The sequence below is a fragment of the Heterodontus francisci genome, chromosome 8 (assembly GCF_036365525.1).
Source record: "Heterodontus francisci isolate sHetFra1 chromosome 8, sHetFra1.hap1, whole genome shotgun sequence".
Classification (NCBI taxonomy): Eukaryota; Metazoa; Chordata; class Chondrichthyes; order Heterodontiformes; family Heterodontidae; genus Heterodontus; species Heterodontus francisci.
In genome coordinates, this window is record NC_090378.1 from 130354205 (window position 1) to 130366987 (window position 12783).

General features: G+C 60.9%; 2 protein-coding genes across 2 annotated transcripts; both read left to right on the forward strand.

The window, feature by feature from the left end:
- Positions 1-216: 216 nt before the first annotated feature.
- LOC137373270 (mediator of DNA damage checkpoint protein 1-like) lies at positions 217-2127 on the forward strand. The gene has a single exon (XM_068038120.1). The coding sequence runs from the start codon at positions 217-219 to the stop codon at positions 2125-2127; it is 1911 nt and encodes a 636-aa protein (XP_067894221.1).
- A 492-nt stretch (positions 2128-2619) lies between these two features.
- LOC137373271 (mediator of DNA damage checkpoint protein 1-like) lies at positions 2620-5025 on the forward strand. Its single transcript, XM_068038121.1, has 3 exons — positions 2620-3022; positions 3160-3978; positions 4154-5025. Exons 1-3 carry the CDS (start codon positions 2620-2622, stop codon positions 5023-5025), a joined length of 2094 nt encoding a protein of 697 aa, XP_067894222.1.
- Positions 5026-12783: the final 7758 nt, after the last annotated feature.

Here is a 12783-nt window from a genome sequence, read left to right on the forward strand (position 1 = left end):
AGCTCACCCAGTACTGGCACCCAAACCCCACCTCACTCGGCACTGGCATCCAAGACCCAGCCCACTCGGTACTGGAACCCAAGACCCAGCTCACCCAGTACTGGCACTCGAGATACAGCCCACTCGGTACTGGAACCCAAGACCCAGCTCACACAGTACTGGCATCCAAGACCCAGCTCACCCGGTACTGGAACCCGAGACCCAGCTCAACCAGTAATGGAACCCGAGACCCAGCTCATCCAGTACTGGCACCCAAGACCCAGCTCATCCAGTACTGACACTCGAGATCCAGCCCAATCGGTTCTGGAACCCAAGAACCAGCTCACCCAGTACTGGCATCCAAGACCCAGCTCACCCGGTACTGGAATCCGAGACCCAGCTCACCCAGTACTGGCACCCAAACCCAGCTCACCCAGTACTGGCACCCGAGACCCAGCCCAACCAGCAATGGACCCCGAGACCCAGCTCATCCAGTTCTTGCACCCAAGAACCAGCTCACCCAGTACTGGCATCCAAGACCCAGCTCACCCGGTACTGGAATCCGAGACCCAGCTCACCCAGTACTGGCACCCAAACCCAGCTCACCCAGTACCGGCACCCGAGACCCAGCTCAACCAGCAATGGACCCCGAGACCCAGCTCATCCAGTTCTTGCACCCAAGAACCAACTCACCCAGTACTGGCACCCAAGAACCAGCTCACCCAGTATTGGCACCCGAGACCCAGCTCACACAGTACTTGCACCCGAGACCCAGCTCACCCAATACTGGCACCCGAGACCCAGCTCTCCCAGTACTGGCACCCAAACCCTGGCTCACTCGGTAATGGAACCCAAACCCCAGCTCACCCAGTGCTGGCGCCCGAGACCCAGCTCTCCCAGTACTGGCACCCAAACCCTGGCTCACCCGGTAATGGAACCCAAACCACAGCTCACCCAGTACTGGCACCCAAACCCCAGCTCACACAGTACTGGAACCCGAGACCCAGCTCACCCAGTACTGTCACCCAAACCCCTGCTCACCCAGTACTGGAACCCGAGACCCACCTCACCCAGTACTGGCACCCGAGACCCATCTCACCCAGTACTGGCACGCAAACCCCAGCTCACACAGTACTGGAACCCGAGACCCAGCTCACCCAGTACTGGCACCCAAGACCAAGCTCACCCAGTACTGGCATCCGAGACCCAGCTCACCCATTACTGGCACCCGAGACGCAGCTCACCCGGTACTGGCACCTGAGACCCAGCTCACCCAATACTGGCACCCAAGACCCAGCTCAACCAGTACTGGAACCCGAGAACCAGCTCACCCAGTACTGGCACCCGAGACCCAGCTCACCCAGTACTGGCACCCAAACCCCAGCTCACCCAGTACTGGAACCCGAGACCCAGCTCACCAAGTACTGGCGCCCAAGACCCAGCTCACCCAGTACTGGCATCCAAGACCCAGCTCACCCGGTACTGGAATCCGAGACCCAGCTCACCCAGTACTGGCACCCAAACCCAGCTCACCCAGTACTGGCACCCGAGACCCAGCCCAACCAGCAATGGACCCCGAGACCCAGCTCATCCAGTTCTTGCACCCAAGAACCAACTCACCCAGTACTGGCACCCAAACCCCACCTCACTCGGTACTGGCACCCAAGACCCAGCCCACTCGGTACTGGAACCCAAGACCCAGCTCACCCAGTACTGGCACTCGAGATACAGCCCACTCGGTACTGGAACCCAAGACCCAGCTCACCCAGTACTGGCACTCGAGATACAGCCCACTCGGTACTGGAACCCAAGACCCAGCTCTCACAGTACTGGCATCCAAGATCCAGCTCACCCGGTACTGGAACCCGAGGCCCAGCTCACCCAGTACTGGCACCCAAACCCAGCTCACCCAGTACTGGCACCCGAGACCCAGCTCAACCAGTAATGGAACCCGAGACCCAGCTCATCCAGTACTGGCACACAAGACCCAGCTCACCCAGTACTGACACTCGAGATCCAGCCCACTCGGTTCTGGAACCCAAGAACCAGCTCACCCAGTACTGGCATCCAAGACCCAGCTCTCCCGGTACTGGAATCCGAGGCCCAGCTCACCCAGTACTGGCACCCGAGACCCAGCTCACCCAGTAATGGACCCCGAGACCCAGCTCATCCAGTTCTTGCACCCAAGAACCAACTCACCCAGTACTGGCACCCAAGACACAGCTCACCCAGTATTGGCACCCGAGACCCAGCTCACCCAGTACTTTCACCCGAGACCCAGCTCACCCAATGCTGGCACCCGAGACGCTCCTCACTCGGTACTGGAACCCAAGATCCAGCTCACCTGGTACTGGCACCCGAGACACAGCTCACTCGGTACTGGCACCCGAGTCCCAGCTCACCCGGTACTGGAACCTGACACCCAGCTCACCCATTACTGGCACCCGAGACCCAGCTCACCCAGTACTGGCACCAGAGATCCAGCTCACCCGGTACTGGCACCCTAGACCCAGCTCACCCAGTACTGGCACCAGAGACCCAGCTCACCCAGTACTTGCACCCGAGACCCAGCTCACTCGGTACTGGCACCCGAGACCCAGCTCACCCAGGACTGGAACCCGAGACCCAGCTCACCCAGTAATGGCACCCGAGACCCAGATCTCCCAGTACTGGCACCCGAGAACCAGCTCTCCCAGTACTGGCACCCAAACCCTGGCGCACTCGGTAATGGAACCCAAACCCCAGCTCACGCAGTGCTGGCACCCGAGACCCAGCTCTCCCAGTACAGGCACCCAAACCCTGGCTCACCCGGTAATGGAACCCAAACCCCAGCTCACCCAGTACTGGCACCCAAACCCCAGCTCACCCAATACTGGAACACGAGACCCAGCTCACCCAGTACTGGCACCCGAGACCCAGCTCACCCAGTACTGGCACCCAAACCCCAGCTCACCCAGTACTGGAACCCGAGACCCAGCTCACCAAGTACTGGCGCCCAAGACCCAGCTCACCCAGTACTGGCACCCAAACCCCAGCTCACTCGGTACTGGCACCCGAGACCCAGCTCACCCAGTACTGGCACCCAAACCCCACCTCACTCGGTACTGGCACCCAAGACCCAGCCCACTCGGTACTGGAACCCAAGACCCAGCTCACCCAGTACTGGCACTCGAGATACAGCCCACTCGGTACTGGAACCCAAGACCCAGCTCTCACAGTACTTGCATCCAAGATCCAGCTCACCCGGTACTGGAACCCGAGGCCCAGCTCACCCAGTACTGGCACCCAAACCCAGCTCACCCAGTACTGGCACCCGAGACCCAGCTCAACCAGTAATGGAACCCGAGACCCAGCTCATCCAGTACTGGCACACAAGACCCAGCTCACCCAGTACTGACACTCGAGATCCAGCCCACTCGGTTCTGGAACCCAAGAACCAGCTCGCCCAGTACTGGCACCCAAACCCCAGCTCACCCGGTACTGGCACCCGAGACCCAGCTCACCCAGTACTGGCACCCAAACCCCACCTCACTCGGCACTGGCATCCAAGACCCAGCCCACTCGGTACTGGAACCCAAGACCCAGCTCACCCAGTACTGGCACTCGAGATACAGCCCACTCGGTACTGGAACCCAAGACCCAGCTCACACAGTACTGGCATCCAAGACCCAGCTCACCCAATACTGGCACCCGAGACCCAGCCCAACCAGCAATGGACCCCGAGACCCAGCTCATCCAGTTCTTGCACCCAAGAACCAACTCACCCAGTACTGGCACCCAAGAACCAGCTCACCCAGTATTGGCACCCGAGACCCAGCTCACACAGTACTTGCACCCGAGACCCAGCTCACCCAATACTGGCACCCGAGACCCAGCTCTCCCAGTACTGGCACCCAAACCCTGGCTCACTCGGTAATGGAACCCAAACCCCAGCTCACCCAGTGCTGGCGCCCGAGACCCAGCTCTCCCAGTACTGGCACCCAAACCCTGGCTCACCCGGTAATGGAACCCAAACCACAGCTCACCCAGTACTGGCACCCAAACCCCAGCTCACACAGTACTGGAACCCGAGACCCAGCTCACCCAGTACTGTTACCCAAACCCCAGCTCACCCAGTACTGGAACCCGAGACCCACCTCACCCAGTACTGGCACCCGAGACCCATCTCACCCAGTACTGGCACGCAAACCCCAGCTCACACAGTACTGGAACCCGAGACCCAGCTCACCCAGTACTGGCACCCAAGACCAAGTTCACCCAGTACTGGCATCCGAGACCCAGCTCACCCATTACTGGCACCCGAGACGCAGATCACCCAGTACTGGCACCCGAGACCCAGCTCACCCAATACTGGCACCCAAGACCCAGCTCAACCAGTACTGGAACCCGAGAACCAGCTCACCCAGTACTGGCACCCGAGACCCAGCTCACCCAGTACTGGCACCCAAACCCCAGCTCACCCAGTACTGGAACCCGAGACCCAGCTCACCAAGTATTGGCGCCCAAGACCCAGCTCACCCAGTACCGGCACCCAATCCCCAGCTCACCCGGTACTGGCACCCGAGACCCAGCTCACCCAGTACTGGCACCCAAACCCCACCTCACTCGGTACTGGCACCCAAGACCCAGCCCACTCGGTACTGGAACCCAAGACCCAGCTCACCCAGTACTGGCACTCGAGATACAGCCCACTCGGTACTGGAACCCAAGACCCAGCTCTCACAGTACTGGCATCCAAGATCCAGCTCACCCGGTACTGGAACCCGAGGCCCAGCTCACCCAGTACTGGCACCCAAACCCAGCTCACCCAGTACTGGCACCCGAGACCCAGCTCAACCAGTAATGGAACCCGAGACCCAGCTCATCCAGTACTGGCACACAAGACCCAGCTCACCCAGTACTGACACTCGAGATCCAGCCCACTCTGTTCTGGAACCCAAGAACCAGCTCACCCAGTACTGGCATCCAAGACCCAGCTCTCCCGGTACTGGAATCCGAGGCCCAGCTCACCCAGTACTGGCACCCGAGACCCAGCTCACCCAGTAATGGACCCCGAGACCCAGCTCATCCAGTTCTTGCACCCAAGAACCAACTCACCCAGTACTGGCACCCAAGACACAGCTCACCCAGTATTGGCACCCGAGACCCAGCTCACCCAGTACTTGCACCCGAGACCCAGCTCACCCAATGCTGGCACCCGACACGCTCCTCACTCGGTACTGGAACCCAAGATCCAGCTCACCTGGTACTGGCACCCGAGACCCAGCTCACTCGGTACTGGCACCCGAGTCCCAGCTCACCCGGTACTGGAACCTGACACCCAGCTCACCCATTACTGGCACCCGAGACCCAGCTCACCCAGTACTGGCACCAGATATCCAGCTCACCCGGTACTGGCACCCTAGACCCAGCTCACCCAGTACTAGCACCAGAGACCCAGCTCACCCAGTACTGGCACCCGAGACCCAGCTCACTCGGTACTGGCACCCGAGACCCAGCTCACCCAGGACTGGAACCCGAGACCCAGCTCACCCAGTAATGGCACCCGAGACCCAGATCTCCCAGTACTGGCACCCGAGAACCAGCTCTCCCAGTACTGGCACCCAAACCCTGGCGCATTCGGTAATGGAACCCAAACCCCAGCTCACGCAGTGCTGGCACCCGAGACCCAGCTCTCCCAGTACAGGCACCCAAACCCTGGCTCACCCGGTAATGGAACCCAAACCCCAGCTCACCCAGTACTGGCACCCAAACCCCAGCTCACCCAGTACTGGAACACGAGACTCAGCTCACCCAGTACTGGCACCCGAGACCCAGCTCACCCAGTACTGGCACCCAAACCCCAGCTCACCCAGTACTGGAACCCGAGACCCAGCTCACCAAGTACTGGCGCCCAAGACCCAGCTCACCCAGTACTGGCACCCAAACCCCAGCTCACCCGGTACTGGCACCCGAGACCCAGCTCACCCAGTACTGGCACCCAAACCCCACCTCACTCGGTACTGGCACCCAAGACCCAGCCCACTCGGTACTGGAACCCAAGACCCAGCTCACCCAGTACTGGCACTCGAGACCCAGCCCACTCGGTACTGGAACCCAAGACCCAGCTCACCCAGTACTGGCACTCGAGATACAGCCCACTCGGTACTGGAACCCAAGAACCAGCTCACCCAGTACTGGCATCCAAGACCCAGCTCTCCCGGTACTGGAATCCGAGGCCCAGCTCACCCAGTACTGGCACCCGAGACCCAGCTCACCCAGTAATGGACCCCGAGACCCAGCTCATCCAGTTCTTGCACCCAAGAACCAACTCACCCAGTACTGGCACCCAAGACACAGCTCACCCAGTATTGGCACCCGAGACCCAGCTCACCCAGTACTTGCACCCGAGACCCAGCTCACCCAATGCTGGCACCCGAGACGCTCCTCACTCGGTACTGGAACCCAAGATCCAGCTCACCTGGTACTGGCACCCGAGACCCAGCTCACTCGGTACTGGCACCCGAGTCCCAGCTCACCCGGTACTGGAACCTGACACCCAGCTCACCCATTACTGGCACCCGAGACCCAGCTCACCCAGTACTGGCACCAGAGATCCAGCTCACCCGGTACTGGCACCCTAGACCCAGCTCACCCAGTACTGGCACCAGAGACCCAGCTCACCCAGTACTTGCACCCGAGACCCAGCTCACTCGGTACTGGCACCCGAGACCCAGCTCACCCAGGACTGGAACCCGAGACCCAGCTCACCCAGTAATGGCACCCGAGACCCAGATCTCCCAGTACTGGCACCCGAGAACCAGCTCTCCCAGTACTGGCACCCAAACCCTGGCGCACTCGGTAATGGAACCCAAACCCCAGCTCACGCAGTGCTGGCACCCGAGACCCAGCTCTCCCAGTACAGGCACCCAAACCCTGGCTCACCCAGTAATGGAACCCAAACCCCAGCTCACCCAGTACTGGCACCCAAACCCCAGCTCACCCAGTACTGGAACCCAAGACCCAGCTCACCCAGTACTGGCACCCGAGACCCAGCACACCCAGTACTGGCACCCAAACCCCAGCTCACCCAGTACTGGAACCCGAGACCCACCTCACCCAGTACTGGCACCCGAGACCCAGCTCACCCAGTACTGGCACGCAAATCCCAGCTCACCCAGTACTGGAACCCGAGACCCAGCTCACCCAGTACTGGCATCCGAGACCCAGCTCACCCAGTACTGGCACCCAAGACCCAGCTCACCCAGTACTGGCATTCAAGACCCAGCTCACCCAGTACTGGCACCCGAGACGCAGCACACCCGGTACTGGCACCCGAGACCCTGCTGACTCGGTACTGGCACCCGAGACCCAGCGCACCCGGTACTGGAACCTGAGACCCAGCTCACCCAGTACTGGCACCCAAGACCCAGCTCAACCAGTACTGGCACCCAAACCCCAGCTCACCCAGTACTGGAACCCGAGAACCAGCTCACCCAGTACTGGCACCCGAGACCCAGCTCACCCAGTACTGGCACCCAAACCCCAGCTCACCCAGTACTGGAACCCGAGACCCAGCTCACCAAGTACTGCCGCCCAAGACCCAGCTCACCCAGTACTGGCACCCAAACCCCAGCTCACCCGGTACTGGCACCCGAGACCCAGCTCACCCAGTACTGGCACCCAAACCCCACCTCACTCGGTACTGGCACCCGAGACCCAGCCCACTCGGTACTGGAACCCAAGACCCAGCTCACCCAGTACTGGCACTCGAGATACAGCCCACTCGGTACTGGAACCCAAGAACCAGCTCACCCAGTACTGGCATCCAAGACCCAGCTCTCCCGGTACTGGAATCCGAGGCCCAGCTCACCCAGTACTGGCACCCGAGACCCAGCTCACCCAGTAATGGACCCCGAGACCCAGCTCATCCAGTTCTTGCACCCAAGAACCAACTCACCCAGTACTGGCACCCAAGACACAGCTCACCCAGTATTGGCACCCGAGACCCAGCTCACCCAGTACTTGCACCCGAGACCCAGCTCACCCAATGCTGGCACCCGAGACGCTCCTCACTCGGTACTGGAACCCAAGATCCAGCTCACCTGGTACTGGCACCCGAGACCCAGCTCACTCGGTACTGGCACCCGAGTCCCAGCTCACCCGGTACTGGAACCTGACACCCAGCTCACCCATTACTGGCACCCGAGACCCAGCTCACCCAGTACTGGCACCAGAGATCCAGCTCACCCGGTACTGGCACCCTAGACCCAGCTCACCCAGTACTGGCACCAGAGACCCAGCTCACCCAGTACTTGCACCCGAGACCCAGCTCACTCGGTACTGGCACCCGAGACCCAGCTCACCCAGGACTGGAACCCGAGACCCAGCTCACCCAGTAATGGCACCCGAGACCCAGATCTCCCAGTACTGGCACCCGAGAACCAGCTCTCCCAGTACTGGCACCCAAACCCTGGCGCACTCGGTAATGGAACCCAAACCCCAGCTCACGCAGTGCTGGCACCCGAGACCCAGCTCTCCCAGTACAGGCACCCAAACCCTGGCTCACCCAGTAATGGAACCCAAACCCCAGCTCACCCAGTACTGGCACCCAAACCCCAGCTCACCCAGTACTGGAACCCGAGACCCAGCTCACCCAGTACTGGCACCCGAGACCCAGCACACCCAGTACTGGCACCCAAACCCCAGCTCACCCAGTACTGGAACCCGAGACCCACCTCACCCAGTACTGGCACCCGAGACCCAGCTCACCCAGTACTGGCACGCAAATCCCAGCTCACCCAGTACTGGAACCCGAGACCCAGCTCACCCAGTACTGGCATCCGAGACCCAGCTCACCCAGTACTGGCACCCAAGACCCAGCTCACCCAGTACTGGCATTCAAGACCCAGCTCACCCAGTACTGGCACCCGAGACGCAGCACACCCGGTACTGGCACCCGAGACCCTGCTGACTCGGTACTGGCACCCGAGACCCAGCTCACCCGGTACTGGAACCTGAGACCCAGCTCACCCAGTACTGGCACCCAAGACCCAGCTCAACCAGTACTGGCACCCAAACCCCAGCTCACCCAGTACTGGAACCCGAGAACCAGCTCACCCAGTACTGGCACCCGAGACCCAGCTCACCCAGTACTGGCACCCAAACCCCAGCTCACCCAGTACTGGAACCCGAGACCCAGCTCACCAAGTACTGCCGCCCAAGACCCAGCTCACCCAGTACTGGCACCCAAACCCCAGCTCACCCGGTACTGGCACCCGAGACCAAGCTCACCCAGTACTGGCACCCAAACCCCACCACACTCGGTACTGGCACCCGAGACCCAGCCCACTCGGTACTGGAACCCAAGACCCAGCTCACCCAGTACTGGCACTCGAGATACAGCCCACTCGGTACTGGAACCCAAGACCCAGCTCACCCAGTACTGGCATCCAAGACCCAGCTCATCCGGTACTGGAACCCGAGGCACAGCTCACCCAGCACTGGCACCCAAACCCAGCTCACCCAGTACTGGCACCCGAGACCCAGCACAATCAGTAATGGAACCCGAGACCCAGCTCATCCAGAACTGGCACCCAAGACCCACTCACCCAGTATTGGCACCCAAGATCCAGCTCACCCAGTACTGGCACCCGAGACCCAGCTCACCCAGTACCAGCACCCGAGACGCAGCTCACCCAGTACTGGCACTCGAGACGCAGCTCACCCGGAACTGGCACCCGAGACCCAGCTCACTCGGTACAGGCACCCGAGACCCATTTCACCCGGTACTGGAACCCGCGACCCTGTTCACCCAGTACTGGCACCCAAACCTCAGCTCACCCCGTACTGGCACCCAAACCCCAGCTCACCCAGTACTGGCACCCAAACTCAAACTCACTCGGTACTGGGACCCAAGACCCAGCTCACTCGTAACTGGAACCCAAGACCCAGCTCACCCAGTACAGGCATCCAAGACCCAGCTCACCCAGTACTGGCACCCAAACCCAGCTCACCCAGTACTGGCACCCGAGACCCAGCTCACCCAGTACTGGCACCGGAGACCCAGCTCACCCAGTACTGACAGCCAATCCCCAGCTCACCCAGTACTGGCACCCAAACCCCAGCTCACCCAGTACTGGCACCCAAACCCCAGCTCACCCAGTGCTGGCAGCCAAACCCCAGCTCACCCAGTACTGGAACCCGAGACCCAGCTCACTCGGTACTGGCAGCCAATCCCCAGCTCACCCAGTACTGGCACCCAAACCCCAGCTCACCCAGTACTGGCACCCAAACCGCAGCTCACCCAGTGCTGGCAGCCAAACCCCAGCTCACCAGGTAATGGCACCCAAACCCCAGCTAACCCACTACTGGCACAGAAATCCCAGCTCATCCAGTACTGGCACCCGAGACCCAGCTCACCCAGTACTGGCACCCAAACCCCAGCTCACCCAGTACTGGCACCCAAACCTCAGCTCACCCAGTACTGGCACCCAAACCCCAGTTCACCCAGTCCTGGCACCCAAACCCCAGCTCACCCGGTACTAGAACCCGAGACCCAGCTCACTCGGTACTGGCACCCAAACCCCAGCTCACCCAGTATTGGCACCCAAACACCAGCTCACCCAGTACTGGTACCCGCGACCCAGCTCACCCAGTACTGGCACCGAAACCCCAGCTCACCCAGTACTGGAACCTAAACCAGAGCTCACCCAGAACTGGCACCCAAAACCCAGCTCACCCAGTACTGGCACCCAAACCCAGCTCATCCAGTGCTGGCACACAAGCCCCAGCTCACCCAGTACTGGCACCCAAACGCCAACTCATCTAAAGTCCTTCAGGGAAGGAAATCTGCTGTCCTTACCTGGTCTGGCCTACATGTGACTCAAGATCCACTGCAATGTGGTCGACTCTTACATGCCCTCGAAATGGCCTAGCAAGCCATTCAGTTCATGGGCAATTAGGGAGGGGCAATAAATGCTGGCCTGGCCTGCGATGCCCACATCCCATGAAGGAATAAAAAAAAAGTACTGGCACCCAAACCGCAGTTCATCCAGTACTGGCACCCAAACCCCAGCGCACCCAGTATTGGCACCCAAACCGCAGCTCACGCAGTACTGGAACCCGAGACCCAGCTAACCCAGTACTGGCACCCAAAACTCACCTCACCCAGCACTGGCACCTAAACCCCAGCTCACCCGGTACTGGCATCCGAGACCCACCTCATTCGGTACTGGCACCCGAGACCCACCTCACTCGGTACTGGCACCCAAGACCCAACTCACCCAGTACTGGCACCCAAGACCCAGCTCATCCAGTACTGGCACACAAACCCCAGCGCACCCGGTACTGGCACCCGAGACCCACCTCACGCGGTAATGGCACCCAAGACCCAGCCCACTCGGTACTGGAACCCGAGACCCAGCTCACCCAGTACTGCCACCCAAGACCCAGCTCAACCAGTACTGGCACCCAAACCCCAGCTCACCCAGCACTGGAACCCGACAACCAGCTCACCCAGTACTGGCACCCGAGACCCAGCTCACCCAGTACTGGCACCCAAAACCCACCTCACTCGGTACTGGCACCCGAGACCCAGCCCACTCGGTACTGGAACCCAAGACCCAGCTCACCCAGTACTGGCACTCGAGATACAGCCCACTCGGTACTGGAACCCAAGACCCAGCTCACCCAGTACTGGCATCCAAGACCCAGCTCACCCGGTACTGGAACCCGAGGCACAGCTCACCCAGCACTGGCACCCAAACCCAGCTCACCCAGTACTGGCACCCGAGACCCAGCTCAACCAGTAATGGAACCCAAGACCCAGCTCATCCAGTACTGGCACCCAAGACCCACTCACCCAGTATTGGCACCCAAGACCCAGCTCACCCAGTACTGGCACGCGAGACCCAGCTCACCCAGTACTGGCACTCGAGACGCAGCTCACCCGGAACTGGCAACCGAGACCCAGCTCACTCGGTACAGGCACCCGAGACCCATTTCACCCGGTACTGGAACCCGCGACCCTGTTCACCCAGTACTGGCACCCAAACCTCAGCTCACCCCGTACTGGCACCCAAACCCCAGCTCACCCAGTACTGGCACCCAAACTCAAACTCACTCGGTACTGGGACCCAAGACCCAGCTCACTCGTAACTGGAACCCAAGACCCAGCTCACCCAGTACAGGCATCCAAGACCCAGCTCACCCGGTACTGGAACCCAAGGCCCAGCTCACCCAGTACTGGAACGCGAGACCCAACTAACCCAGTACTGGCACCCAAACCCCAGCTCACCCAGTACTGGCACCCAAACCTCAGCTCACCCAGTACTGGCACCCAAACCCCAGTTCACCCAGTCCTGGCACCCAAACCCCAGCTCACCCAGTACTAGAACCCGAGACCCAGCTCACTCGGTACTGGCACCCAAACCCCAGCTCACCCAGTATTGGCACTCAAACACCAGCTCACCCAGTACTGGAACCCGAGAGCCAGCTCACTCAGTACTGGCACCCAAACCCCAGCTCACCCGGTACTGGCACCCGAGACCCAGCTCACCCAGTACTGGCACCCAAACCCCACCTCACTCGGTACTGGCACCCGAGACCCAGCCCACTCGGTACTGGAACCCAAGACCCAGCTCACCCAGTACTGGCACTCGAGATACAGCCCACTCGGTACTGGAACCCAAGACCCAGCTCACCCAGTACTGGCATCCAAGACCCAGCTCACCCGGTACTGGAACCCGAGGCACAGCTCACCCAGCACTGGCACCCAAACCCAGCTCACCCAGAACTGGCACCCGAGACCCAGCTCAACCAGTA